This window comes from Myxocyprinus asiaticus, chromosome 9, assembly GCF_019703515.2.
Source record: "Myxocyprinus asiaticus isolate MX2 ecotype Aquarium Trade chromosome 9, UBuf_Myxa_2, whole genome shotgun sequence".
Taxonomy (NCBI): domain Eukaryota; kingdom Metazoa; phylum Chordata; class Actinopteri; order Cypriniformes; family Catostomidae; genus Myxocyprinus; species Myxocyprinus asiaticus.
The window spans coordinates 29,423,641-29,450,358 of NC_059352.1; the positions used below are offsets into that span (position 1 = coordinate 29,423,641).

The following is a 26,718-nucleotide window of genomic DNA, read 5'->3' on the forward strand; positions in this document are numbered from 1 at the left end:
CAGCTCGAGTTCTTTTCTCCGAGACTTCACTAATGGAGGGCCCACAATGATTGCAGCTGCTCAGGCTATCAGAGCTCAGAGGCAGAAACAAAATTTAAAGGGCAGGAACCTTTATGTCTCTTTATAAGGATGCAAGCCATTCTAGGTCATGGTGTAAAATAGGACAAACAAACGTCAGGCCCCTCCTGAAAGAGTGGTAAGAAGGCGGTTGTATGTTGCCAGGTGAGAAATGGAGAGAGGTATGATTCAACATTTAATCTCATTTTGAGATGAATGTGTGCTGATAAGAATGGCAAGGAACCCAACTCTGTTGAATGAAAGATGAGAACATGTAGCCTGGCCACTTTTGGTCAGAACTTACAGCCACCTAACTTTGAATTTGTGTTGTAGGTAATCATTTACATTTTTTGAGTGTTTTGACGTGTATCAAGGTATTGCCAACAATTTTCATTGGTTACACACATGCAAAACATTATTTCAAATTATTTTCTCATTTAGCCACTGTTGGACTCTTCTTGATATGACTTCTACCACAAATATGAGCATACTAATCATGGTTATGGCTTTTTCTTTTAATGAAAAGTGTGTTTTCCTCTCCCTTTGTCTTTCATTGGGTCATTTCTCATTTTACTTTAGGTAAAAAAAAAAAAAACAATGTTTAAACATTTATAGCCTGTTTCCTCCATGTAGTGCTTGCTGAGCATCTAAATATATGTAAGTATATTTTGGAACATGTTTGCCTTTTGAGTTATATATATATTCTCAAAATTGATCAGTAAATCATAGGAATTGTTCTCAAAACCATTGTCACTGTAACTGCCATTTTTGCACTGCAATGCCTTAATGGAATAGTTCATGAATATTGACATTATTTACTCACCCTAATGTTGCTTTAAACCCATATGACTTTGTCTTCCATGAAACACAAAAGGTGACATTTTAATAAGTCTTAAACAGGATTTATTTGCCATGTGATGAAAGTGAATAGTGAAAATTAAGTCATTATTCACTCTTAAATCAAATCATAAATAAAGTACTAAAATATGGCAGCTATGTCAATAACATCAAACCTGCAATATGGCAACATTACATTTGTTCACAAGACATGATGAGAACCAGGGACTAAAAATAAAATGCTTTTAATTTCGGTTCATTCTGAGTTAGTTTCTAAGTGGAAAGTGTTTTTTAATTTTAAAATTTTATTGAGCCATTTCGTTCTTCCAGTTTCAAAACAAAAGTTGATGCAATGTCACAAAAATGAGGTATATGCTTAAACTCTGACTTATGACTGGTAGGACAGCGCACGTACGTCACTTGATTCTGAGCATTTCCCCACATTAATCATAAGGAATGCTTCCATCCAAACACAGCGCTGTCTCATTCATGAGCTCACATTACACCCACAGTGGAAAATCCAAACTCATGACATGGACATAACCGCTGTTCCGCAGGTGCGAGACTTCAACAGCATTTTAGAGTGGACATTTACACTAAACACCATAGTCAATTAGAAATCACTCCACAAAACGCACCGCAGTCCATAACCGCGCCAGCGCAAGCATTTCTTGGCTGCAGTTGTACTAGTTCCGCTCCAAACACGCTGTTTATGAGGGAGGGCTACGAGTGCTGATTCCATCACTTCTTCTCTGTGTTGGATAATGGACATGATAAGATTGAAATCACACATAAGAATGGACCACAGTCCACTCCATAGCTGCACTGGTGCGAGCATGTTTGTTGGTTGGCTTCTGCCGCACTTCAAACATGAAGCATTGGTGTATTTCAGGTGTATTTGGGGAGGCTGTTCTGTTTAGCCACGCCAATCGCATCTTCTCGCCATGCATCTGATCATAAACAGGACAGCTTGTTCAAAAACAGAAGACAATGATGAAAACAAACATCAAGTTTTACATCAAGTTTATGGGATTTATGCCTAATGCTTACTGGTGTTACGTCGTCATGACAATGGAGTTAAAATACTGGATAACTTTAAACAGACATGGTTAGTAAACTATTTTATCACATTAGAGTTATGTTAAAATGTATTATGCCTAAGTATTGTAGCTATACTTTTAAAAAGTGTGTGTATATTTTTTCTGTACCTGTTTACTCTCATTGTAAGTGCCTTACTGCACACGATTTGTTTCTTTAGAAAAAGAGATGAGTCGAAATTATTTTCTGTGGCAATCAACATTATGTCACAAATACTTCCAACAGACTTTAACTTGTATTAAACCCGAAACACTCATTGTAAGAATAAATATTTATGAATTATTGTAAAGTCTTAAAGCAGTGCTAGTTTTGATGGTAATGCCTGCTCTGAGCGCTGTTCTTACTTCATTCTCAAAAGTTTGAACAAAATATAGAAATCTTTTTTACAGATTTGCAAACTGTTCTATTGCCTTAACTCTTCACACTTTTGTCCAATGATTAATATACAGCAAAGTGCCCCAAACTCTTTTGTTTTCATCTCCACATATAATGTGATGTTCAGCCATCTCTGTTGTTTGCATTTTTTGGAAGTCACTCTTGACCCCCACAACACTCACCCACATATTTACGTATTTTCCCGCCCAGTTCGACACTTGTTTCTGAGGTGTGAAAATTGGGCCTCAAATAGGTGGGTTTCGTGACCCTTTAAAAATATTTATAAGTTATTGTGAGTCTGGTTACTTTTTTCTTTTTAACATGTTCAGTGTACTGATTATGAATTCTTAAAACTATATTATTAAATCAGTTTGTATGTTCACTATTCCTCTTTATATTTATCTTTTTTTCTAAAAACTAAATGTATTTTTATACATACTAAAATGTATTTTCACAGCTTTCCTTTCCACTGTTTGACTACATGTATACCATGGTCTATCATAATACACACTGTGCCTTAAAATCGTTTAACGCACACCTAGCTGTGGATTATCCCTTTCATATATTGCCCAAAGTTTCATGATTGACTGATACTATTGAATATCAGAAAGCACTAATGAAAACATCTGCATTAACAAAGCATTGTTTTATTTGAAATTTCAAACATTTTATAAATATGTTAAACTTTCAAGAAAACTTTTTTTCTTAACCAGACACGATGCCACAGCACACAATAAAAGGTATTTTTTCAATATTAATCAGAGTTTTTGTCCTAATCAGCCGCGGCAAGCGACAGGACACTCTGCTGATCGCTCGGTTTCTATTTCTGCAGCGTTTAGACCCATTCTCTTTGGTCTAAAGTCCTTCTCATAACAGAACATTAAAACCGTCATCTCACTAGTGGTTTAAAACAACTTGGTTTTGGCTGAAGGTGTCAAACCTACCGACAGTTTTGCTTAGGTCTCGCTCTCTTCAGTCGGACGATTTAGAATGAAGGAGAGGTGACAGACATACCGGCTCCTTCTGACTTTCTCTCAGATTCGCTGTCACATGGAGATCGGCAAAATAACAACAGGAGTACTCTGTGAATAATAACAATTGTTATAAACTTACAATTGACTAAATTAGAATGCGAGGATAACTTTGCCCTGTGGATGTGTGTGATTAGGTATTTATCCCCTTGAGGCTTGCTGAAGAAAGTTCATACTCAGCTTCAGTGAGAAAAGAATGATTTACATAAAAAAAAAAACAGACTGTTCTGCCATGTTCTGATTTTTATTTTATTAGTCATTTAAGTATAGGAGTGGTGTTGTGCCATGTCCCATCCAGTGTGCAGACAAACTGCTTGTTTCCGGAATTGTATCGCGTCGTGTCTGGTTAGGACATGGTGTAACAGTAAAAAATGGCTCATATACACTAATACAAATTTGTATTCTTGATTGGCTGCTAAAAATGAAGCACATTATGAACTACATTTGGCATTATTAAGTTAGTGCACCATTTACAAAAACAAAGTACTTGAAGGTTATGTCATAGCTGATTGTTTTGGCTGCAATTTGTGGGGACAATTATTTCTTATTGCATTAAGCCCTTTAATTATGGCTTTTGTTTTTGTGTATTTTATGTGAGTCTATGTGAGAAGTTCGGTTTGCAGTAAAAATGTGCATTTGTTTGAAAAGAATTCAAGTGCCATCACACTTCACCACGCCCCAGCTCTGCTGGCTGCAGAGCTCCATACGCTGGTTCCTGAGGTCCCACCCACCTCTGAACTCCTCTGCACACCTGCTGGGGGAGCTATGAGCTCCTCTATGGAAGACAGCTCCAAATCACTCTCCTCATCAGGTAGCTAGAACACAGATATAATACATCCAACAGCCATTCAGTCCAATGCTATAAAAACAGTGTTAAAAAACAAATTATATTTCTGCTGCTGGATTTCAACGGGTTTGGTAATAGTGAATATATTTGTGAGAATGTGTGCCATTTATTTACCGCTCGCTGCTTTACAATGGTGGGGCGAGGGGAGGGGTCGGAGGCTGGTGGCAAAACTCTAGTCCCGCCCACAGGCTTATTGACTGGTTTGCTTAGCTGTCTTTCCAAGCTTCTTGTCAGAGTTTGGACAACAAAACCTGCAATCATAAACCATTCATCTTAACTGACAAAACTGACTTTACTAGACAAAAAGTGTTCCATGGGAACCTCTTGCACAGGGATTGAATTTGACATCGCTCACCATGTGGACTGGGAGCTTTGAGGAGTTTGGGTGAGCCTGATGCCTCTGAAACTTCGCTATCTGACCAATCAAGCTCAGCAGTTGGGTTAAGCAGTGAGCCTGATTGGACAAGTCGCACTGAGGGGGAGGGCTTGCCCCGAGAGCTGGTGATGTAGGTGCTGTTCTCAACTGACTCGTCCTCCTCTGAACTGAAAGGAGGTGTGCTGAAGAGAGAAAAATACTCATTAAACACATACTGATAAGCCTGAGGTAAAATTAACAATAGCTAAAAGGTGCTTGGCCTCTTAACTCTGGCACAGTTCTATTTTCATGTTTCCCTGAAGTAGTCTCAACAATGTTAAAAAAGTTTACCTATTCTTTTTTTGCCGTTTTGGTGGAGTCTGAACCTGAGGAGGTGCTCTGGAGCGTGGGGTGGGTATTGGAGTAAGTGCTTGTGACTGCTGGGTTTTGGCTCTTTGAATGGATGGCTTTGAGCTGGATCTAAGCCTTTTGTTCTTCACTGGGGTTGAATTTTTCTTTTCTCCTAAAAACAAAATACAGTGGCCCATAAAAGTATTTGGACACAATCAATGTTTTACTTGTCTGACACAATAATGTATTAGAATGTTTATTTAAAATTAATATGTTATCTTTTGGGGGTGCCTTTCTGAGCAAATTTTGATAAATATCCAATTAATTGTGATTAAAGTGATAGTTCACCCAAAAATTTTAATTAATTCATTATTTACTCACCCTCGTCTTGTTCTAAATCAATATTGCTTTCTTTTTCGGTACACAAGGGGATACATTTTGAAAAAAAAAATATGCTCAGTGATATCATACATTAGTAGTGGATGGTGACCACCTCTTTAAGCTTTAAAAGGATGCAAAGTATCATTCCAAAGTCAAATAAATTATTCAATGTGACTCATGCCTTTTTCTGAAGGCACACGATAAGGTTTGGTGGGAAACAAACTGAAATCTAATTTACTATTTAGTAAAAATCTTGACCAACCGTTGCTCTCCTGTGCACATTCATGAGTGCACGAGAGCAACAGTTATGCTGCCCCCACTCGCTAGATGGGGCGTTCAAGTGAGGAACCGCTTGTTTGGTACAATCGTACCACCACAGAGATACTGCATATAACAACAGAAAACACAACACCGCTGAGAACCAAACTTACAAAACATGTCTGAAGAATTTGAAGTCGAAGAGGAGATGCATGTCTATGCCACACCTTATCTGTATGAACCGAAGTATTCGGAACTGAGAGAGACTGAAGGGCCACACATACACAAAGAAGCCACAGTCAGACAAAGAATACAGAAGACCACAGTGTTTTTGAGGTTTTAAATGTTTCGCTTACTGAAAGTGAATTGGAAGAATCGAAGAGAAGAGTACCGGTATATGTCACGTCTTTTCCATACTGAACTGGTGTGAAATGTGTGAGAAAACTCAGACTAAAGAAAGCAAGATCTCGGCTAAGATCAAGTTGTTTTTAGCTGGATAATAAGATGCTGGCTTCAATATGACAAAGATTTTAGACCAGTGCCAGTTCATAGCGAATGGGGCTGCACGGCGCGACACCGCAAATAGAAACCAAGCGATCGACAGAATGTCCCTTTGCTCATCGTGGCTGGTTAGGACAAAAACTCTGATTAAAATAGAAAAGATACCTTTAATTTCATTTCCGGTCACATCTGGTTAGGACACATTTGTGAGTGTGAGTTAGGTTTTCTGGTTTGTGTGCAGCTGTGTTGTGTTTTCTGTTGTTATACACTACCGGTCAAAAGTTTTGAAACACTCATTCTTTATTATAATTGTTTTTTCTTCACATTTTAGAATAATAGTAAAGTCATCATAACTATGGAATTACATAAATGGAACTACTGGAATTATGTTGTGACTAAACAAAATCCAAAATAAATCAAAACTGTGTTATATTTTAGCATCTTCAATGTAGTCACCCTTTGCCTAGAATTTGCAGAAATGAACTCTTGACATTTTCTTGACAAACTTCTTGAGGTATCACCCTGGGATGCTTTTTAAACAGTACTGAAGAAGTTCCCATCTGTGTTGGGCACTTATTGGCTGCTTTTCTTTATTATTTGGTCCAAGTCATCAATTTCAAAACTTTTTTTTATTACATTTTAGTTTTATAATGAAATCAATTAATATGGTGACACAATTATATTTTTGTCTACAAAACTAATTTCAAACATTTAAGCATATGCCTTCAGATCGAAACATTTTTAAGATCATGAGAAACATTTCAGTCAAGTGTTTCAAAACTTTTCACCGTTAGTGTATACAGTATATCTGTGGTGGTCCAGTTGTACAAAAACAAGCGGTTTCTCACTTGAATTCCACATCTCGCTAGAGGGGGCAGCGTAACTGCTGCTCTCGTGCACTCTCATGAACGCACACCGGAGAGCAACTGTTGGTCAAGATTTTTACTAAGATATAGTAAAGATAGATTTCAGTTTGCTTTCTCACCAAACCTTATTATATGCCTTAAAAACAAGGTATGAGTCACATTGAATAATTTATTAGACTTTTGAATTATACTTTTGCATTCTTTTGGTCATCATCCAGTGCCAGTGTATGACATCACTAAGCAGAAATTTATTTTAAAAATTTCTCCCTTCATGTACCAATAAAGAAAAAAGTAATATTGGTTTAGAACAAGACGAGGGTGAGTAAATATTGAATTAATTTTAATTTAGGGGTGAACTATCCCTTTAATCGCAAATAGGATATTTATAAAAATTTGCTCAGAAAAAGATAACATTAATTTAAAATAAATATTCTAATACATTATTGTGTCAGACAAGTAAAGCATTGATTGAAAAAAAAAAAATAAATAAATAAAAAAAAAGGGCCTTTAGAAGTCAATATATTGTTTATTTTATTCCCAATTCATTGAACTTTAGCCCACAGTTGACAGCAATACATTTTGTAATTGTTTGTCAATCTTTCCTTTTCTCCGTTGTCGGCCTGTGTACATATGTGTAAAACAGATGCTTTTTCATTTACATTTTACATTTATTCATTTGGCAGACGCTTTTATCCAAAGCAACTTACAAAAGAGGAATAATACATCATAAGCGATTTTTCTTAAGGAGACAGTAGCACGAAAAGGTCTGCATTACAAAGTTTCAATGGCATCAGAATAATAGTATCCAAGACAGATTAGAGTGCAACATGAAAACATATATATATATATATATATATATATATATATATATATATATATATATTTTATTTTTTTTTTGTTTTTTTGTTTTTTTTTTAATAAGCGCATGGTCAAGTCCACATGGAAAAGATGTATCTTAAGCTGTTTTTGAAAGACAGAGAGTGAATCTGCTTCACGGATGGAGTTGGAAAGGTCATTCCACCAACGAGGTACGGTGAAGCTGAAAGTACGGGAAAGTGATTTGGTGCCTCTTTGTGTTGGTATAACAAGTCGCCGCTTATTAGCCGACCGCAGGCCTCTGGTGGGAACGTAGCTCTGCAGAAATGATTTTAGATAAGCTGGAGCAGATCCAGTGACTGTTCTGTATACCAGCATCAGAGCCTTGAACTTGATACGTGCAGCAACCGGCAGCCAGTGTAGAGAGACAAGGAGTGGTGTAACATGAGCTCTCTTTGGTTTGTTTAAGACCAGACATGCTGCTGCATTCTGGATCATTTGCAGAGGCCTAATTGCGCATGCAGAAAGGCCTGCAATGAGAGCATTACAGTAATCCAGTTTAGTTATGACAAGTGACTGAACCATTTTTTTGAAGATTTTGAAGCATCTAATGTTTTCAGCGTCATAAACGCCACATTTCTAGGATGCTGTTTAAAGTAGTTGAAACTGTGAAAATCGCATTTTGACATCCCTTCGGTCATTGTCCAACTGTCAAGAATGCGTCCTGGCTCTCATTCCATTGCTGTGCTACTTATGAGCTTTATTGAGGCACACTGACTGCCCCCTGCTGCGGCTTGTAAAAACACCATGTTTCATGTACTGCAAGCTTGAATTGCAGGAAATTGTAGGAAAATATGTACTTTGTTTTACAGAATTTACATATGGGTCTATGGAGTGGTCAGGGGCATGATACATTTTGAGGGTTATTTTATGCTTAATTTTTCAAATATATGTAATCGAAATAAGTGAATGCGTAAAATTGACAGCTCTAGTTAGAAGCAATCTATAAAACAAAGTAGCATCTGCAAACAATTTTGCTAAAGCTTTTCTAAGGACTAACTTACTTTTAAACTATAGGTGCCAAGGTGATTTTTGGTGGATAGTTAGAATATTATAATTCAAACACCTTTCTATTAGCATAATAAATAACACATCTGCTTACTCTGTTTCAAAGTGCTGGGCGCTGATTTCCCCTGGCTCTTCTGTAGGCCTTTTACACGCTTGGTGACCTCATGTGCCAGGTTGTCCCTAAGGTTCTGAAGGTCTGGCTGCTGTCTGGATCTTTGCAGCCGCTGACCAGTCAACAGAGCACTCAGACTCTTAAAAGTTTGCTTTGAGATGCCCTTGGTACCCTGCCAAAACATCATCACATCAGTTACTGAACAATGCTTTTGAATTACATAATGTTGTCTTGTTTATATTTGGTCTACCTTCCACAGTCCAATTTTCTCCAGTTTTTCCTCCAGCAATTCTTCTACGATGGTTCTAAGCTCTCTCATCAGCTCTGGGTTTTCAGTGAATGATTCTAGAATCTTCCACTGGGCTTCTCCTGAGTCCTCCAGGCCTGGAGGGGCATTATGTTTTTAAATACTGATCACTCAATAGCTGATTGGTGTATCTGTATGTGTATTATCAGAAAATACTTAACCACATACTCTCTGCATCTTCTTCCTCTTTTTCCTCAGGAGAATCTTGGGCATTCTGAGAAACCACTGGAACTATCAAATGAGAGAGAGTCTCAATATCCAATTTCATTCTAAGCAACAATATTTCATTTTTATTTTATATTATTTTAATCAAGTAATGAGTGTAAGTCTACAAATAGCTGATTTAATGTATTACCTGCTACAGACATGGCTGACAGTTTTTTAATCTGTGATAAAGCATAAATTAGCAAAATGATTAGTGTTCATGAATTAAGACATCAGCAGATCACTTCACAATAGCTTATTTCTGAAAAAATCTACTCATTTTGATTTAAAAGAAGTGCATATTTTTTGCTATCCAAGTTAATATGCAGAGACAACAATAAGCAAGCCATTTGAAGGTTAACTTCCCTGAAGAATGTAAACGATGTGGCTCTGTGGAGCTTCAATACATTGCTCTGTTTGTTTGAGCAGCCTTAAATACTTTAGCAACATTAGCTTAAAGGAATATTCTGGGTTCAATACAAGTTAAGCTCAATCGACAGCATTTGTGGCATAATATTCATTAGCAGAAAAAAATATTTTTCTTTAAAAAAAGCAAAAATCTGGTTTCCAGTGTTTCACTTACAATGGAAGTGAATGGGGCCAATCCGTAAACGTTAAAACTACTCACTGTTTCAAAATTATAGCCACATGATATAAACAACATGCGTGTTGTTAACATGATTGTAGTGTGATAAAATCATTTACTACCCTTGTCTGTGTAAAGTTATAGCCAATTTTACAACTTTGTTGCCATGATGATGTAATGTCAACAAACCCTAAAACAACTGTAAACTTTACAGCTCAAATAATACATGAGTTTTAACAGAGGAATTAATTTAAAGTGATAGTTCACCCAAAAATGAAGATTCAGTCATTGTTTATTCACTCCTGTGTTGTTATAACCCTATATTATTTTCTTTCTTTTTCTTAACATAAAGGGAGAAATCGTGAAGAAAAAAAAAATCTGCTCAGTAATGTCATACAATGGCAGTTTATTGTGACTACCTTTTCAATCTTCAAAAGAACGCAAAAGTATAATTCAGGGGGCGTATTACAGAAAGATCCTAACTTTAGAATCTTATCTTAACTGTTTTGTAACCAATGCAATTTCAGTTAGGATCTCATTTAAGACAAAAGCTTTCACAGAATAGCATTTCCTAAGTGCATTATCTTCTCTTAACTACAGACAGGTCATCAGTTATATAATGTCCTAAGTATTTAGCCTCATCACATACTATAAGGACAATACCAGACAGAGAGAAGTCAGGAAATGACAGTTTCCTGTCCTCCCTACTCCTAAAAATCATAATATTACTCTTCTTTGCATTGTATTTAATGTCAAAGTCTGAGCCATATTGAGAACAAACCCTCAGTAACTGTTGAAGGCCAGCACTATATGGACAAAAAAATCACCAAATCATCCCCGTACTTCAAGTGGTTGATGATAGTGTTACCAACCATACAACCTGTTCCACAGCCATTTAGCAGCTTCGATAAATCGTCCATATACACATTAAAGAGAAAGGGAGACAAAATGCTTCCCTGTCCAACTCCTTTGCATATATTGAATGGAGCAGACACAGAGTTACCCCATTTTAAATGCATTGACTGATGAGCATACCAAAAAGCCATAATTCTCACTAGAAATTTAGGAACTCCTCTGTTGTGTAACTTGTAAAATAATTTTTCATGATTTACATGATCAAAGGCTTTAGAGGCATCAATAAAACACATAAAAATTGTGGAATTATGCCTGTTATACAAATCTAAAATCTCCTATAAAGCAAAAATACACATATCTGTGCCATGTTTAGGTTTAAAACCAAACTGGTTGTCAAAGGTCAGGACAAACTATTCCAACTTATTCAGTAACGTCCTCTCCATGACCTTGGATAAAATACTGGCCAGAGCTATAGGACGGTAATTACCATGCTATTTATTTTGCCAGCTTTGTCTTTAATAATAGGCACTAACATAACAGATAAAATAAAATCAGGTAAAATACCATGAACAAAAAACCCAGTAAAACAAATGGCATGCAGAGGACAGAGTTTTCTACTCGCAAATTTTAAATGTTCAGCAGATATCTTATCCATACCCCATGCCTTATTATCTTTTAGCATCATAACTGCATCATAGACTTCTTGTGGGGAGACAGTCACATCTTCATTATTATCAATGTTGCCCACTGCAAAGGAGTTACTTTTAACACTGTTGAACAGCCCGTAATAATGTTTCTGCCACAACTGAGTAATTTCCTCTGAACTGCTTACACTATCAATATTCGTTGGCAAAGATGTTTTACAGTTATTCTTTCTTTTGATTTCTTTCCAGAAATCATTTGAATTATTATTTTGCAGTTTCCTTGCAAGTGAGTCTGACCTCATTGTATTTTCATTCCTCTTAATGAAACGTAGGGCATATTTAAAATTTCTTATATTCAAATAGGGGACCATGTTTATGTCTGCCCGACTCAGCCCAAGCTTTAAAAGCCCTTCTAGCCTCCACATGAAACTCTTCAACATATTCATTCCAGCCTGGCTTGGCTTTGGGCATCTTGGTCTTGTACAGCGGCCTGCTTGAGGTAAGAATGGACTCCACAATATTATCATACAAGGAACACAACTCAATACCATGTTGCGGGTTATTCCAGGTTCAATAAAGTTAAGCTCAATCGACAGCATTTGTGGCATAATGTTGATGCCCACAAAAAATATTTAGACTCCTCCCTTCTTTTCTTTAAAAAAAAGCAAAGATCGAGGTTACAGTGAGGCACTTACAATGGAAGTGAATGGGGCCAATGTTTGGAGGGTTTAAAGGCAAAAATGTGAAGCTTATAATTTTATATAAGCACTTAAAGGATTAGTTCACCCACAGATGATAATTCAGTCATTGTTTACTCACCCCTGTGTTGTTGTAACCCTATATGACTTTCTTTTTCTTAACACAAAGGGAGAAACTGAATAAATGTTGTGCCCAGTGATGTCATACAATGGCATACCACTCCCCCAGACATACTGGTATAAAAGGAGCTGGTATGCAACCACTCATTCAGATTTTCTCTTCAGAGCCGAATGGTCAATGTTTACTGAGCTGACTGTTCATTCACCTCTGCTGGATCTGATGGCGCATTTCAGCGGCTTCTCCCTCCTCTGCACTGGTGCACTACAGAGAACGCCCCTGGGCGCTTGGCAGAAATAAGAAAGTATATTTCTCTAAAAGAGTATATTTCTCTAAAAGAGCGGCACACACGGAACGTCTTTTTAAAGACACGTCTTTTTAAAGATGCCTTTCCATTTGTGTGTTATTCCTGGTTGCGGTCGTTATCTCTCAACTTCTGATGGTCACGATCGCTGTCTTTCGTGTCTGGGCGTGACCCACGCGGAGACAGCGTTCGTGGATGGATAATGTACTCATTGCGAGAAGATGACCATAGCAACGTTGCGGTCGCGCCCAGCGGCTCCCCGCCTCGGTCCTTCTACCTACGGGTATGAGGCCAGTGTGGCTAGCACTGGGGGTGATTTGGGGACCCCAATGGGACCACCTCTGCCAGGTATCCCCCCACGGACCTCCCAGCACGCTCGTCTGCCCCGATCGGGCTTCCGGATGAGTCTGCCGGCTCGTCTCACGGCGAGTTCGACCTCTTGTTCGGAGCCCGCGAAGCTGATGAGTATCGGAGAGCGGGCTCGTCTAGTCGGACGCGGAAGCCTCAGCTGGGCTCCCCGCCCTCAGGTACAGTCACCCAGTCACAGGCTGACGCAGAAATGACGGACATGCTTTCCCGGGCAGCCGCGAGCGTCGGGCTAGAGTGGAATCCTCCACTCTCCCCTGAACCCTCGCGGCTCGATGATTGGTTCCTGGGCTTGCGGCATTGCTCACAGCCATGCCCCGCTCCAGTTCCTTTCTTCCCGGAAGTGCACGAGGAGCTGACAAGGTTGTGGGAGGCACCTTTTACTGCCCGGTCCCGATCTTTCAGCTCCCCTGCCCAGGGGCCAGGGGCTATTCGGTGATTCCCCCGGTGGATAAGGCGCTCGCGGTGCACCTATGCCCGAAGAGCGCTGCCACCTGGCGCGGACACCCAGAGCTCCCGTTCAAGGCCTGTAGGTTTACGTCGTCCCCGACGGCCAAAGCCTACAGTGCTGCTGGACAAGCTGCCTCCGCCCTGCATGCCATGGCACTCCTGCAAGTCCACCAAGGCATGGCGCTACAGGAACTGCACGAGGGTAGTTCCGCCCCGGGATTGATGCAGGAGCTGTGCTCGGCGACCAACCTCGCTCTCCGGGCGACGAAGGTCATGGTGCGGTCTCTCAGGCAGGAGATGTCCACCTTAGTGGTCCAGGAGCACCACTTTTGACTCAGTCTGGTGGAGATTGGAGAGGCCAACAAGGCACGGTTCCTTGCTGCCCCCATTTCCCAGGTTGGCCTATTCGGCAACACTGTCGAGGACTTTGCCCAACAGTTCTCGATGGTGAAGCAGCATACGGAGGCTATCCGGCACATCCTGCCCCGGCGCGGCTCAAGATCCCACACCCCGCCTGCTCGTTGCCAAGGGCATCCCCCTGCGGTGACTGCACCGGCTCCGCCGCAGCCCGCCCCTTTGGCCCGGCCCCAGCGTGGAGTTCGGTCCGGGCTACTCTGCAGTATGCAAATACCACTCGCCAATTTTCATTGGCCTTTTATCAAAGACCAGAGGTGTCTCGGGCTCACAAGAGTGACCCCTAGTGTCACTACATCGACACAACATCTCGTTCCCTCCATCAGGGAATGGAGGTTACGCAAGTAACCAGGATGATGTCCTGTGCACGTTCATGATAGGGAACGAGAACAACAGTTCATGCAGGCCCCTCGCAGGGACATTTGGGCGTTCAAGTGAAAATTTGTTTTGTTTACCTAAAAACAGGTCCACCACAGCGATAGCGACAACAGAACACAACACAGCTGCACACAAAATGGAGAACAGGACTTACTAAACATGTCTGAAGAGTTTGTAGTCAAAGAATTGATGCATTTCTATGCCCAGCTTTATTTATTTGAACATAGAGGAGGCAGCCACAGTCCCACCATGTCCTAATCTGATGGTAACCAGAGTTTTTGTCCTAACCAGTAGTAATGAGCAACGGTACATTCTATCGATCACTTGTTTTCTATTTTCGGCATCGCGTGGGTAACTCCGTCCACTGTGAACTGCCACTAGTCCAAAAATGTAAAAAAAAAATAAGGCTGGGCATAGAAATGCATCAATTCATTGACTACAAACTCTTCAGACATGTTTAGTAAGTTCTGTTCTCTGTTTTGTGTGCAGCTGTGTTGTGTTCTGTTATCGCTATCGCTGCGGCGGACCTGTTTTTAGATAAAACGAGTTTTCACTTAAACACCTCAATGTTGCGAGGGGGCTGCGTGAACTGTTGCTCTCGTTTTCCTATCAAGAACGCAAGAAACACAGCAATGAAACATGGTTCTGCTTTTTCCCCCTTTAAAGCCCCCCTCCCCCCAAGTCCAGTCAGCCCCCCCAACCAACAAGTATCCCCAGCCATTTACAGACATACACAAAATGTCACACCAAAAATTCAGGAGTGACAGAAAAAAACAAAAAACAACAACAACAAAAAAACATTATAACCATCATAACAAACACAAAATAATCAATCAATTAATCCTCCTCTGCATTTTCAGGTGAGAGGGCAATTGTGTCAATGTAATCTAGGAAGGGTTTCCATGTTTTGTGAAAAACTTTTAAAGATCCCTTTAAGGAATATCTTAATTTCTCCAATTTTAAACAAAACGGAACATCTTTGATCCATCTATCATGTGAGGGTGGAGAAACATGTTTCTATTTAAAGAGAATAAGCCTTCTAGCCAGTAACAAAGTAAAAGCAATAACATCTTGTGCAGCAGCAGTTGAAGACAATATAGATATATCAGGAATTCCAAACAGAGCAGTAAGAGGGCTTGGGTTGATAGATATCTTAAAGATGTTTCCAAGAGTATCAAATATATTAGACCAGGATTCTGCTAACCCTGGACAGGACCAAAACATATGGGAATTGTTGGCTGGAGACTGTTTACATCTATTACAGGTATCATTTTGGTCTGAGTAAATCTTGGCTAGTTTAGCATTGGTATAGTGTACTCTGTGTAAGATCTTACATTGTATCAGAGCATGTCACGCACATATTGATGAAGAGTGCACCAGATTAAGTATGCATTCCCTCTCTGCTTCCGATATATCCATTACTAGTTCCTGTTCCCAGGTGTTCTTGAGAGTTACCGTGGGACCTGTGTTTAATGAATCTATGAATTCATAAATAACGGAGATTAACCCTTTTCCCTCCACAATAAGAGAGAGAGAAGGTCATCCATTTCAGATTCTGGGTGAAAATTAGGAAATTGGGGGAATTGGTTTTGTACAAAGTGCCTAATTAAAAAAAAAAAAAAAAAGAAGTGAGTGTTGGGAAGATTAAATCTAGTTGATAATTCTGTAAGAATAAAAAATGTTCCCTTATCATAGAGGTCTTTAATGACCCTGAGACCCTTCGCAGACCAATCACGAAAAACAGGATCAAAACAAGACAGCTGGAAGGAAGGATGGTTCACAATTGGAGCCAAAGTTGAGGGTCTGTTCAAGCCACTGTGCTTCCTAAATTGAACCCATATTTTAAGCATATTGGTCACTACAGGGCTGTAAGACATTTTTGATAGTTATAGAAAGCTGAGAGCACGCCAATGAGTGAAGTGAATATTTTGAGGATAACAGTTCCATTTGGACCCACAGAGGGTGTTCTGTAGCTCCTGAGAAATCGACCCAATAAAGAAGTTTATAAATATTACAGGTCCAGTATTATTGCTGAAAATTAGGAAAATTAGGACCCCCCTTCGACTTTGGGAGTTGGAGGACCATTCTCTTGATGCGCGCACACTTACTGCCCCACAGAAAGGAGTTTATTATCTGATTTAAAGTGACAAAAAAGGTCTTGTTAATAAGTGTAGGGATATGTTGGAAAAGGTATAAGAATTTGGGCAATATTACCATCTTGACCAAGTTAACCTGGCCTATTAATGACAGTGGGAGGGAAGACCACCTTCCTATGTCTGCTTTGCAAGAATCAAGCAAGGAGAGAAAATAAATATGCCCAAATATCTGAACCCTTCCTGAACCCACCTAAAGGGGAAAAGGTGCTGAGAGAGGTCCTCTGCTGGCAGATTACAGGGAGTACTCATGGAATAATTTATTAGACTTCTGGGGGTGTGTTACAGAAAACTTCCTATCTTAAGTTAAGATCTGATCAGTCAAGTTAGGATTTGTCACAAATTCATATTACAGAACAAATCCTAACTGATGATAGGGACATTTACAGACAGTGTCGTATGATGTATGCACAAGCTAATATGTTGATTCGCAAATTTGGTATGTGCTCAAGATCTGTGAAGACTACACTTTTTAGAGCATGTTGCACCCCTACGGGTATGATGCTAAACTATTTGTGGCGGCGCTACAGAAAGAGCAGCATGCAGAAACTCAATGTAGCATATAATGATGGAATGAGGCTGCTGCTTAAGGTGCCACGATGGAGCAGTGCAAGCCAAATGTTTGTCAGTGTTGGTGTGCCCACCTGCTCTGCTGTGCTGCGCAATATCATGTACAGATGTATGTGTAGATTATCAGACTCTGCAAACAGTATAATTTCAACAATGACGAACCCGGCACTAAGTTCGGTAAGGTTCTTCTCTAATATGTGGAATCATTGGCATTTTAGCCTATATGTAAATAGGTAATATTGTGGATTATGTCTGTTTTTTGTTTTTGTTTCTTTTCCTTCTTCTTTGTTTTTTTCTTGTATTTGTCTATTTTATTGTTTGTGTTTTGGACTGTGTGTGTCCTTAATAAAGCTTTGATTGATTGATGACACCTGCTGTTAACAAGCAGAGTCTACTAAAGGATAGAGGAACAACAAGAACAGGAAAACAAGAGAACAAACCAGCAAACACCACAACAACTGAATCTGTCTAACTGAAATGTACATCAGCTGCAAATAAAATAGATTATTGGACAACAATCTCTTAATATGTTGTGTGAGGATGTTTAAGAAATGCAGGTTATTTTGTTTTTCATATGTGTACAAAAGTTATTTTTGAGAGAGGTTTGTCTCTATTTAGTGATGCTGATGTCATTTTGTTCAATTTCCATTATGGTGATTAGTGTTCATTTTGGTTAGGCACTTGAACTTTGTTTTATTGTACAACAAATACTTTCCAGCCAGTGCAATACTGTTTAGGAGAACAACAGAGAATATAATTTGGCATTCTAATATGATCTGGGGAAAATTATTTTAAAATTCAGACTGTATATCAGAATCAGAATGAGCTTTATTGCCAAGTATGAAAAAAATAATTAAAATTGAATAAAAAAATAGATAAATATTGAAAAGTATATATAGAACAATATATATATATATATATATATATATATATATATATATATATATATATATATATATATACATTTATACATACATACATACATATACATATATACATATATACAGGTGCAACTCAATAAATTAGAATGTCGTGGAAAAGTTCATTTATTTCAGTAATTCAACTCAAATTGTGAAACTCGTGTATTAAATAAATTCAATGCACACAGACTGAAGTAGTTTAAGTCTTTGGTTCTTTTAATTGTGATGATTTTGGCTCACATTTAACAAAAACCCACCAATTCACTATCTCAACAAATTAGAATACATCATAAGACCAATAAAAAAAACATTTTTAGTGAATTGTTGGCTTTCTGGAAAGTATGTTCATTTACTGTATATGTACTCAATACTTGGTAGGGGCTCCTTTTGCTTTAATTACTGCCTCAATTCAGCGTGGCATGGAGGTGATCAGTTTGTGGCAGTGCTGATGTATATTGATCGTGGAAGATCAAGAGTTCAAAAGTCTGATTGCTTGGGAGAAGAAGCTGTCATGTAGTCGGCTGGTGCGGGTCCTGATGCTGCGATACCGCCTGCCTGATGGTAGCAGTGAGAACAGCCCATGACCCGAGTGGCTGGAGTCTCTGATGATCCTCCAAGCTTTTTTCCCACACCGCCTGGTATATATGTCCTGGAGGAGAGGTTGTGCTACTGACACCAGTGTGTCAGAGTGTGCACCTCCTCTCTGTAGGCTGTTTCATCATTGTCAGTGATCAGACCTACCACCGTCGTATCATCAGCAAACTTAATGATGGCATTGGAGCTGTGTGTTGCCACACAGTCATGTGTGTACAGGGAATACAGGAGTGGGCTGAGAACACAGCCCTGCGGGGCTCCAGTGTTGAGGGTCAGTGATGAGGAGATGTTGCTGCCCATTCTAACCACCTGGCGTCTGCTTTACAGGAAGTCCAGGATCCAGCTGCACAGCGAGCTGTTTAAGCCCAGAGCCCTGAGTTTCTTATCAAGCTTGGAGGGCACTATGGTGTTGAATGCTGAGCTGTAGTCTACAAACAAAATTCTCACATAAGTGTTCTTTTTTTCTAGGTGGGAGAGAGCAGTGTGTATTGTAGATACAATGGCATCATCAGTGGAGCGGTTGTTGTGGTAAGCAAACTGTAATGGGTCTAGTGATGGAGACAGCACAGAGCAGATGTAATCTCTGATTAGTCTCTCAAAGCATTTGCTGATGATGGGGGTCAGAGCAACAGGACGCCAGTCTTTTAAGCAAGTGATTTTGGATTGCTTTGGAACAGGCACAATGGTGGATGTTTTAAAGCATGTGGGGACTACAGACAAAGAGAGGGAAAGGTTGAAAATGTCCATAAAAACACCAGCCAGTTGGTTCGCGCACGCTCTGATGACGCAGCCCAGAATGCCGTCTGGACCCGCAGCTTTGCAGATATTCACCCGTCGGAAGGATCGGGTTACATCTGCTACAGAGACGGAGAGTGAACTAACCTCTGTAGCTTTGCCGCGAGAGCTCTCTCCGCGAGGGCGGTGTTATTTCCCTCGAAACAAGCATAGAAAGTAGTTAGCTCATCCGGGAGAGAGGCAGCGGTGTTCACGGCGGAGTTTTTATTCCCTTTAAAGTCTGTGATGATGTTAATTCCCTGCTACATGCTTCTAGAGTTGGTGGTGTTGAACTGTCCTTCAATCTTGTTCCTGTACTGAGCTGCTCTGATAGTTTTTCGGAGGGCATAACTGGCTTGTTAATGCTCCTCCACGTTCCCGGAATTAAAAGCAGAGGTCCGCACATTAAGTGCCGCGCAAACATCGCTATTAATCCAAGGTTTCTGGTTCGGATAGATCCGTATTGTTTTGGTCGGAACGACGTCCTCTACGCACTTTCTGATGAAACACGTTACGCTATCAGCGTAAAGCTCGATGTCATCATTAGAGGTGGATCGGAACATCTCCCAGTCCGCGTGATCAAAACAGTCTTGTAGCATAGAGTCTGATTGGTCCGACCAGCACTGGATCGTTCTGAGGGTGGGTGCTTCAGTTTCTGCCTGTAAGAGGGCAGAAGCGGAATGGAAGAGTGGTCCGATTTGCCAAATGGTGGGTGGGGGAGGGATTTGTAGCCATCCTGGAAAGGAGAGTAGCAGTGGTCCAAAACCTGTTCCCCTCGTGTGTTAAAACTACTGTGTTGGTGGTATTTTGGTGCGACTGATTTGAAACTGGCTTTGTTAAAGTCCCTGATCACAATGAACGTGGCCTCAGGGTGCGCGGTTTCCTGCTTGCTTATAATCCCATACAGTTCCTTGAGTGCCCGGTCTGTGTCTGCTTGTGGCGGGATGTACACAGCAGTGATAATGACTGCTGTGAATTCCCTCGGTAGCCAGAATGGTCAACACAGAAGCATGAGAAATTCCAGATCAGGAGAGCAGAAAGACTTGATAGAATGTACGTTCCTCTGATCACACCAGGATTTGTTGATCATAAAACATACACCACCACCTTTGCTTTTACCTGAGAGGTCTTTCGCTCTGTCCGCTTGGTGCACGGAGAACCCTGCGGGTTCAATGGCTAAATCTGGAATCTCCGCAGACATCCAAGTTTCTGTTAGGCAGATAATGCAGCAGTCCCTTGTCTCTCATTGGAAAGAACTTGTTGTCCAGAGACTGAACATTTGCCAGTAGAATACTGGGTAGTGGGGGTCGATTTGTGCGACGTCTTACTCTGGTGAGAATGCCGGCTCTATTTCCCCTTTTCCTCCTGTTTTTCCGCGGCTGGGGAGCCCAGACAAAGGGCTCCACTGGTGTGTTTGTAAACAGGGCATTGAGGAATTTGAAGTCCGGTTTTCGGTGTGTGATTGCAGAACCAGTGTCCAAAAGTGTTTGTCTGTCGTAGACAATAAGGCAGACAACATCCAAGACAAAAAACATAAGAATTGTAAACAAAACAAACAAAACACTACAATGTTGTGTCGGAGCTCACAACACAGCAGCCATACTCGGTGCCATCTTGAGTCCAAAAATGTCTGTCTCTGGTTGGGTATGTAATGTGCTGTTTGTATTTGGGCAGTTCACGTGTGAGGTTTGCTTTGTTAAAATCCCCAAGAATAATAATAACTGAGTCTGGGTATTGTTGTTCTGTGTCTGTGATTTTATCAGCCAGCTGTTGCAGTGCAGCATTCAAACACTGCTATGGTAATAAAGATGGGTCAATGTGATACTGTTGTGACAAGTTGAATGAATGAATGAACGTTACATTTATATAGTGCTTTTCTGACACTACACCCAAAGTGCTTCACGCAGTGAACAGGGGACTCTCCTCAACCACTACCAGTGTGCAGCATCCACCTGGATGATGCGACGGCGGCCATAGTGCGCCAGTACGCTCACCACACACCAGCTATTGGTGGAGAGGAGAGAGTGGAGTGATAGAGCCAAATTAATAGATGGGGATTAAGTTGAGCAGTTACTGTCTTTAGAGTATATAATCATTTGAGCTGACAATATGACACAGACATCAACATTTCACATACAAATTGCAACAACAGTGATAATCAACAAACTCATTTTCTGGCTCATGCCGCAGTGCATGCTGGGTGCCAGTGTTGAGTTCTGTACTATGTGGACACCCACCAGGCATTGCAGTATGAATATGAAAATGAGTTTGTTGATTGTCACTGTTGTTGTGTTTTGTATGCTGAGTCTTGAAGTATGTGTGTCATTGATGACTAAAGAATTATATCCCTCAGAGGAAGTATGTGCTCAATTTGTTAAAACATATTTGCATTTACCCATCTTTATTATATACAAATTATATTTCCATAGTAAATGTAAACTTTAAGTTATGACTTCTCTTCATTGCACTTTGAATGATGTCTCAATTAAGTACTTAAACCCATCAAAAAGTATTCTCTCCATACTGCATCACAACTGTTGTCTTGAACAATACCGCACTGGCTGGAAAAGTGTTGTACTATTAACCAAAGTTCAAGTGTCTAACCAAAGTGAACACTAATCACCATAATGGTGAAAATTAACCTCTATTAATTCTCAATAAAGGACCTTTGAACACATATGAAAAACAAAATAACCCAATTTTTTTAAGCATCATCACATGGCACATTAAGAGACTGTTGTCCAATAATCTATTTTATTTGCAGTTGATGTACATTTCAGTTAGACAGATTCAATTGTTGTGGTGTTTGCTGGTTTGTTCTCTTGTTTCCCTGTTCTTGTTGTTCCTCTTTCCTTCAGTATACTCTGCTTGTTAACATTCTGTGACTAATGATCACTCATCATTCAGAGAGTGTATCTACTTGATCTCATTAACTGTTTGGCCAATTCACAACACAGAGTAAATTCAAAACTGTTCAGTGTTAGTTTTTAACTCCTGTAGAGTGGACACGTGAAAACACCAAGGACTGTTAATTTAACACCAGGGATTTTTCTGTGTACAAACAAAATGTTCATATTTGTTTGAATAAATAAAACAGGCTACTAATACTGATAAAAAGAATCAGTAGAAAAATCAGAATATTTGTGTTGTGACTCTTTTAACAACAAAAACAAAAAAAAACAACAATAGTAATAATAATAATGATAATAATAATAATAAATATAGCTGCAAGCAGCAATAACTGGGGTTCAAGCGGCATAGGGCTTTTAAGTGCATGTGCTACAAGATTTTAAAAATTATTCTGATAGCCCGTCAGCACCTAAAATATAGATAAAGCAATATAATTTTCAGCACTCACAGGAAAACAACTGTAGAGATTGTGCTTTATTTACATGTCTGACTGTTATAGTGCCTCCTATTGTCCAATCCACACCAAATTTTGCATGCTTCTTTAGAATCACATTTGTGTACTAAATTTGATTTCAATCGGAGCCTTTGTTTAAGAGTTATTGGCTTTTGGGTAAACTAAGACACTCCCATATGTTTAAATTACCCTATTGTAGCCATTCTAAATAAAAACTTTTTTAATAATAATTATTTATCTAGAAGTTCAGAGAATTATACTACATTGGTTTTGTCGAGGTTGAGTGAAAAACCTAGAACTAGTTCACAAATATTGATTTAAAAAAAAAATCTAAAATATTTAACAAACACTTTGATTGACATCTATAGTTCTTGAGGCAAAGTTGTTCAGAATGAGGAGATCTATCATATGATATGAATAACGTGTGTCTGTGTGAAACATTGCAGAATACACAACCATTCACATGCATGTAAAACGCGATTGCACAAACATTTATAAAGGTTATAGCGCCACCTATTGTCCGATTTCCACCACATTTTGCATGCTTCTTCAAAATGATATTTCGGATATGCATACAAAGTTTGATGAAAATAGGACTTTTCTTGCAATTATTGATCTAGGCTGTCCAAAGATTCTTCCTGTACATATTTTTTTGATGTCACGTAAAAAACCTAGGACTAGATCACAAAAGTAGGTTTTTTAAATAATCTCAAATATTTAATGAAAGATTTGATTGACACCAATGGTCCTTGAGGCAAAGTTGTTCAAAAAGTGGAGATCTATTATATGATGTCTATCATGTGTCTGTGTGACACACCGCATAATACTCAGCAATTTACACGCATGTAAAACGCGATAGCACCTCCCGGTGGCCTTTTTTTTTCTTCAAATTTTGCACAGACCTCTAGGGCCAAGAGTCAAATATGCCCACCGCATTACATTCCGATCAGCCTTTGACCCTTGATTGGTCGATGGCGGCCATGTTTTCCAAGATAAAAGTAGCCATTTGCACTTTGTACGTATTGGCGTACTGTTGCGACGATGAATCGAAGTTAAAACTTTTTTTGAGAATTATTGATATTGGGACTCCAGAGAATCTTTCTGCACTGGTTTGGTTCCGATTGGTCGAACGGCCTAGAACTAGTAAAATTTAATGAAGGAAATGAAATCAGAGATAGCCATTTTATTCGGCTTGAACCAATTCCAATTGGCTTGAGCCAATTGATTCTAACGATATAAGGCACTTGAGTGTGCAACATAGGAGTTAGGAGTTATGGCCCAAAAATCATTTGCCTTTGCTACAGCGTCACCTATAGGCCAATTGGGGCGAGAACATGCATATGCGTACCCAGCTGGAGTACTACCATTCCCCAAAGTTTCATGTCTCTAGGCCTTATGGTTTGGTCTGTAAGATCAGTTTTACGGCAGAATAATAATAATAAAAATCTTAGCAAAAACAATAGGGTTTCAGTTCTTTGTGCTTGAACCCGTGATAATAATAGCAGCAGCACAAGCACTTTGTCATAACATCAAGGATGGTGGCCCTTGCTTTGTATTGCTGACAGAATTTGGCCCTTGGTGAAAACTATATGTGACATTTTTGCAATTCTATTTGGCGCCTCTAACACTTCCCCTTTAAAATAACAATTTCTGACAAGACTTTGGTATCATAGCTGACCCTATTGTCTGTGAATGTAACATAACCCACCTTCGCCTCCTGAGATTTGATGAGTCTGTCCTTCTGTCTCAGCTGAGAGGAGAGAGATACAACCTGCTGTTGGAGTTTCTGTAGACTGGAGCCAGAGTTCTGCTTCACAGACACGGCCTTCAGAAGCCTGGCATTCTCACTCTGCAGCTGTAAGTCACACACATAATACAAACAACACAAAAGATGTCATAAGATGATTCAACCATGCTGCACAGATGACACATACCAGACAGACTTGCCTCCTCTTTCTCCTGCTGGTGTCTTTTCTGTGCTTCCTGAAACTTCTTCCTCCATTCACTTTTCTAAGTGAAAAAATGTACGTAAAATGATGAAACACACTGAGAGACATGCTAAAAACACAAAGTGAGTACATAAAATTTAAAGGGGCCATATCATATATATTTTTTTATATCTGTTTATTTTTGCCTTTAGGTTATCTTTGTAAAACTTTTGCTGCTGTGTCATTAAAAACGCCTTCTTAACATATTAAATGAGAAACAGTCTTTTTGCAAAGCCTGCATTATATTGTGACAGGTTCACAAAACATTGAAACACACTGAAATGTGCTGCTGAAACTGTTATGATTGGATTCAAATGATCAGGGATCTTGTTAAAAATAAAATTCAGTCACTTGTTTCTAACATTGGGATCCTTCAGAAGGATATGCAGAGCAGAAGGTGCTGCACAGTGCAAGGAACAGCACAAAGCAGGGGCGGATCTACCGGGGTGGCAAAGGGTAGCACATGCCACCCTAAGAAAAAGCATTGCCACCCCATCTGCCACCCCAACATAAGTATCCAAATGTATTTAATATAAATGTAAGTATATTATATTTGATGTTGACATTGTGTAGGGTTTATTCATGTCAAACTGCCTAAACTCTCACCGAACGCACAAATGACTACAGACCCATAGTGTGATTGATTACAGCAGCAACCAATCCCGTGATTGTTTACAGCAGCTGCAGTGGCCAATCACAACACTGACCAATTGCCTATCTGCTATTGCAGTGCGTGTACAGTGTTTGGGCTCTTGCGGGTTGATGAGCTTATTTCCTCAACACCAATGACCACATGGACAAATAAGAGGGAAAAAAAAGAGGTAAAAGATGAATTTCTCAGTTGTTTCCAAGTATTCACAGAATGATTATTAGATTCATCACTGTCAGTTATGGGTTGAGACAGATGGGACGTGTCCTCACCACTTGAAATAGCTTTTGTCAGGTATTTGTATAATTCAGATGAAACATCTCCAGTTCTTGAGTTCCAGTTCATCTGTGTGTGTTTCAACTGGCGATCTGGTGCTGGAATGTGTTATTTTGAATGTTATGATAAATGTTTGTTGCGGCTGTTATCAGAGTTGTTTAGTGTCGGCAGTTTTCTGCAGCTCGCACTCTTTTCCATGTCCCCCATTGTGATGGCCTTCTCTGCCTTATTGTTTGTGTGTATGCAGAGTGTGTGTGTTGAATTTCGGAGTTGTTTTTCATATACAGAACTGTCAATAAATGCGTCTGTGTTTCCGCTACTCTCGTCTCCCCATATCTGTTGTTGCATTTTTAAAGTGTAACACCCATCCACTGACGTCCAGATGCAATCTTGTTTTATTAAAATAAAAAGTTATATTTGGGCAAATTAGAATCCAAAACCTCTAAAAACTAAAGGCAAAAAGTTACCACTAGTAACATCAGTCATGTTCTTAATCAAAGTGCTGATTTATGTATTCATCTACCGACTAACAAAATCCCCAGACTGATACTGGCACATGTAGAAATGAAATTACCATATTATGTGAAATATTTGGGTGCTTGAATCAGTCATTAAGAATGACTTTTTTTTTTTCCCATTTTTCTCCCCAATTTGGAATGCCTAATTCCCAATGCGCTCTAGGTACTCGTGGTGGCATAGTGACTCGCCTCAATCCAGGTGGCAGAGGACGAATCCCAGTTGCCTCCACGTCTGAGACCGTCAACCTTGTTGAGCGTGTTAACGCGGAGACATAGCATGTGTGGAGGCTCACGCTATTCTCCGCGGCATCCGTGCACAACTCACCACGCGCCACACAGAGAGCAAACCACATTATAGCGACCACGAGGAGGTTACCCCATGTGACTCTACCCTCCCTAGCAACTGGGCCAATTTGGTTGCTTAGGAGACCTGGCTGGAGTCACTCAGCACACCCTGGATTCAAACTCGCGACTCCAGGGGTAGTAGTCGGTGTCTTTACTTGCTGAGCTACCCAGGCCCTTTCAAGAATGACTGTTGATTGAAACAAGTAATTTAAAAGAATATTTTACTGTGCATAGCATAATTAATATTCATGAGTTTTGCAGCACTGTACCCCCGCCCCACCCCCCCCACA

At 39.7% G+C, this 26,718-nt stretch overlaps 1 protein-coding gene across 2 annotated transcripts in view; it reads right to left on the minus strand.

The window, feature by feature from the left end:
• Nucleotides 1–3,629: 3,629 nt before the first annotated feature.
• The window catches only part of dzip1l (DAZ interacting zinc finger protein 1-like), a 39,676-nt gene continuing 16,587 nt past the window's right edge, over nt 3,630–26,718 (minus strand). For both annotated transcript variants that reach the window (XM_051707495.1, XM_051707494.1), the window contains exons 7-16: nt 24,600–24,662; nt 24,361–24,507; nt 9,616–9,646; nt 9,429–9,491; nt 9,204–9,337; nt 8,936–9,125; nt 4,952–5,123; nt 4,601–4,803; nt 4,360–4,496; nt 3,630–4,213 (exon numbers count right to left, since the gene is read on the minus strand). In XM_051707495.1, coding sequence (XP_051563455.1) covers nt 4,067–4,213; nt 4,360–4,496; nt 4,601–4,803; nt 4,952–5,123; nt 8,936–9,125; nt 9,204–9,337; nt 9,429–9,491; nt 9,616–9,646; nt 24,361–24,507; nt 24,600–24,662 — 1,287 coding nt within the window. In that variant the 3' untranslated portion in view covers nt 3,630–4,066. The remainder of the gene's footprint in view (nt 4,214–4,359; nt 4,497–4,600; nt 4,804–4,951; nt 5,124–8,935; nt 9,126–9,203; nt 9,338–9,428; nt 9,492–9,615; nt 9,647–24,360; nt 24,508–24,599; nt 24,663–26,718) is intronic.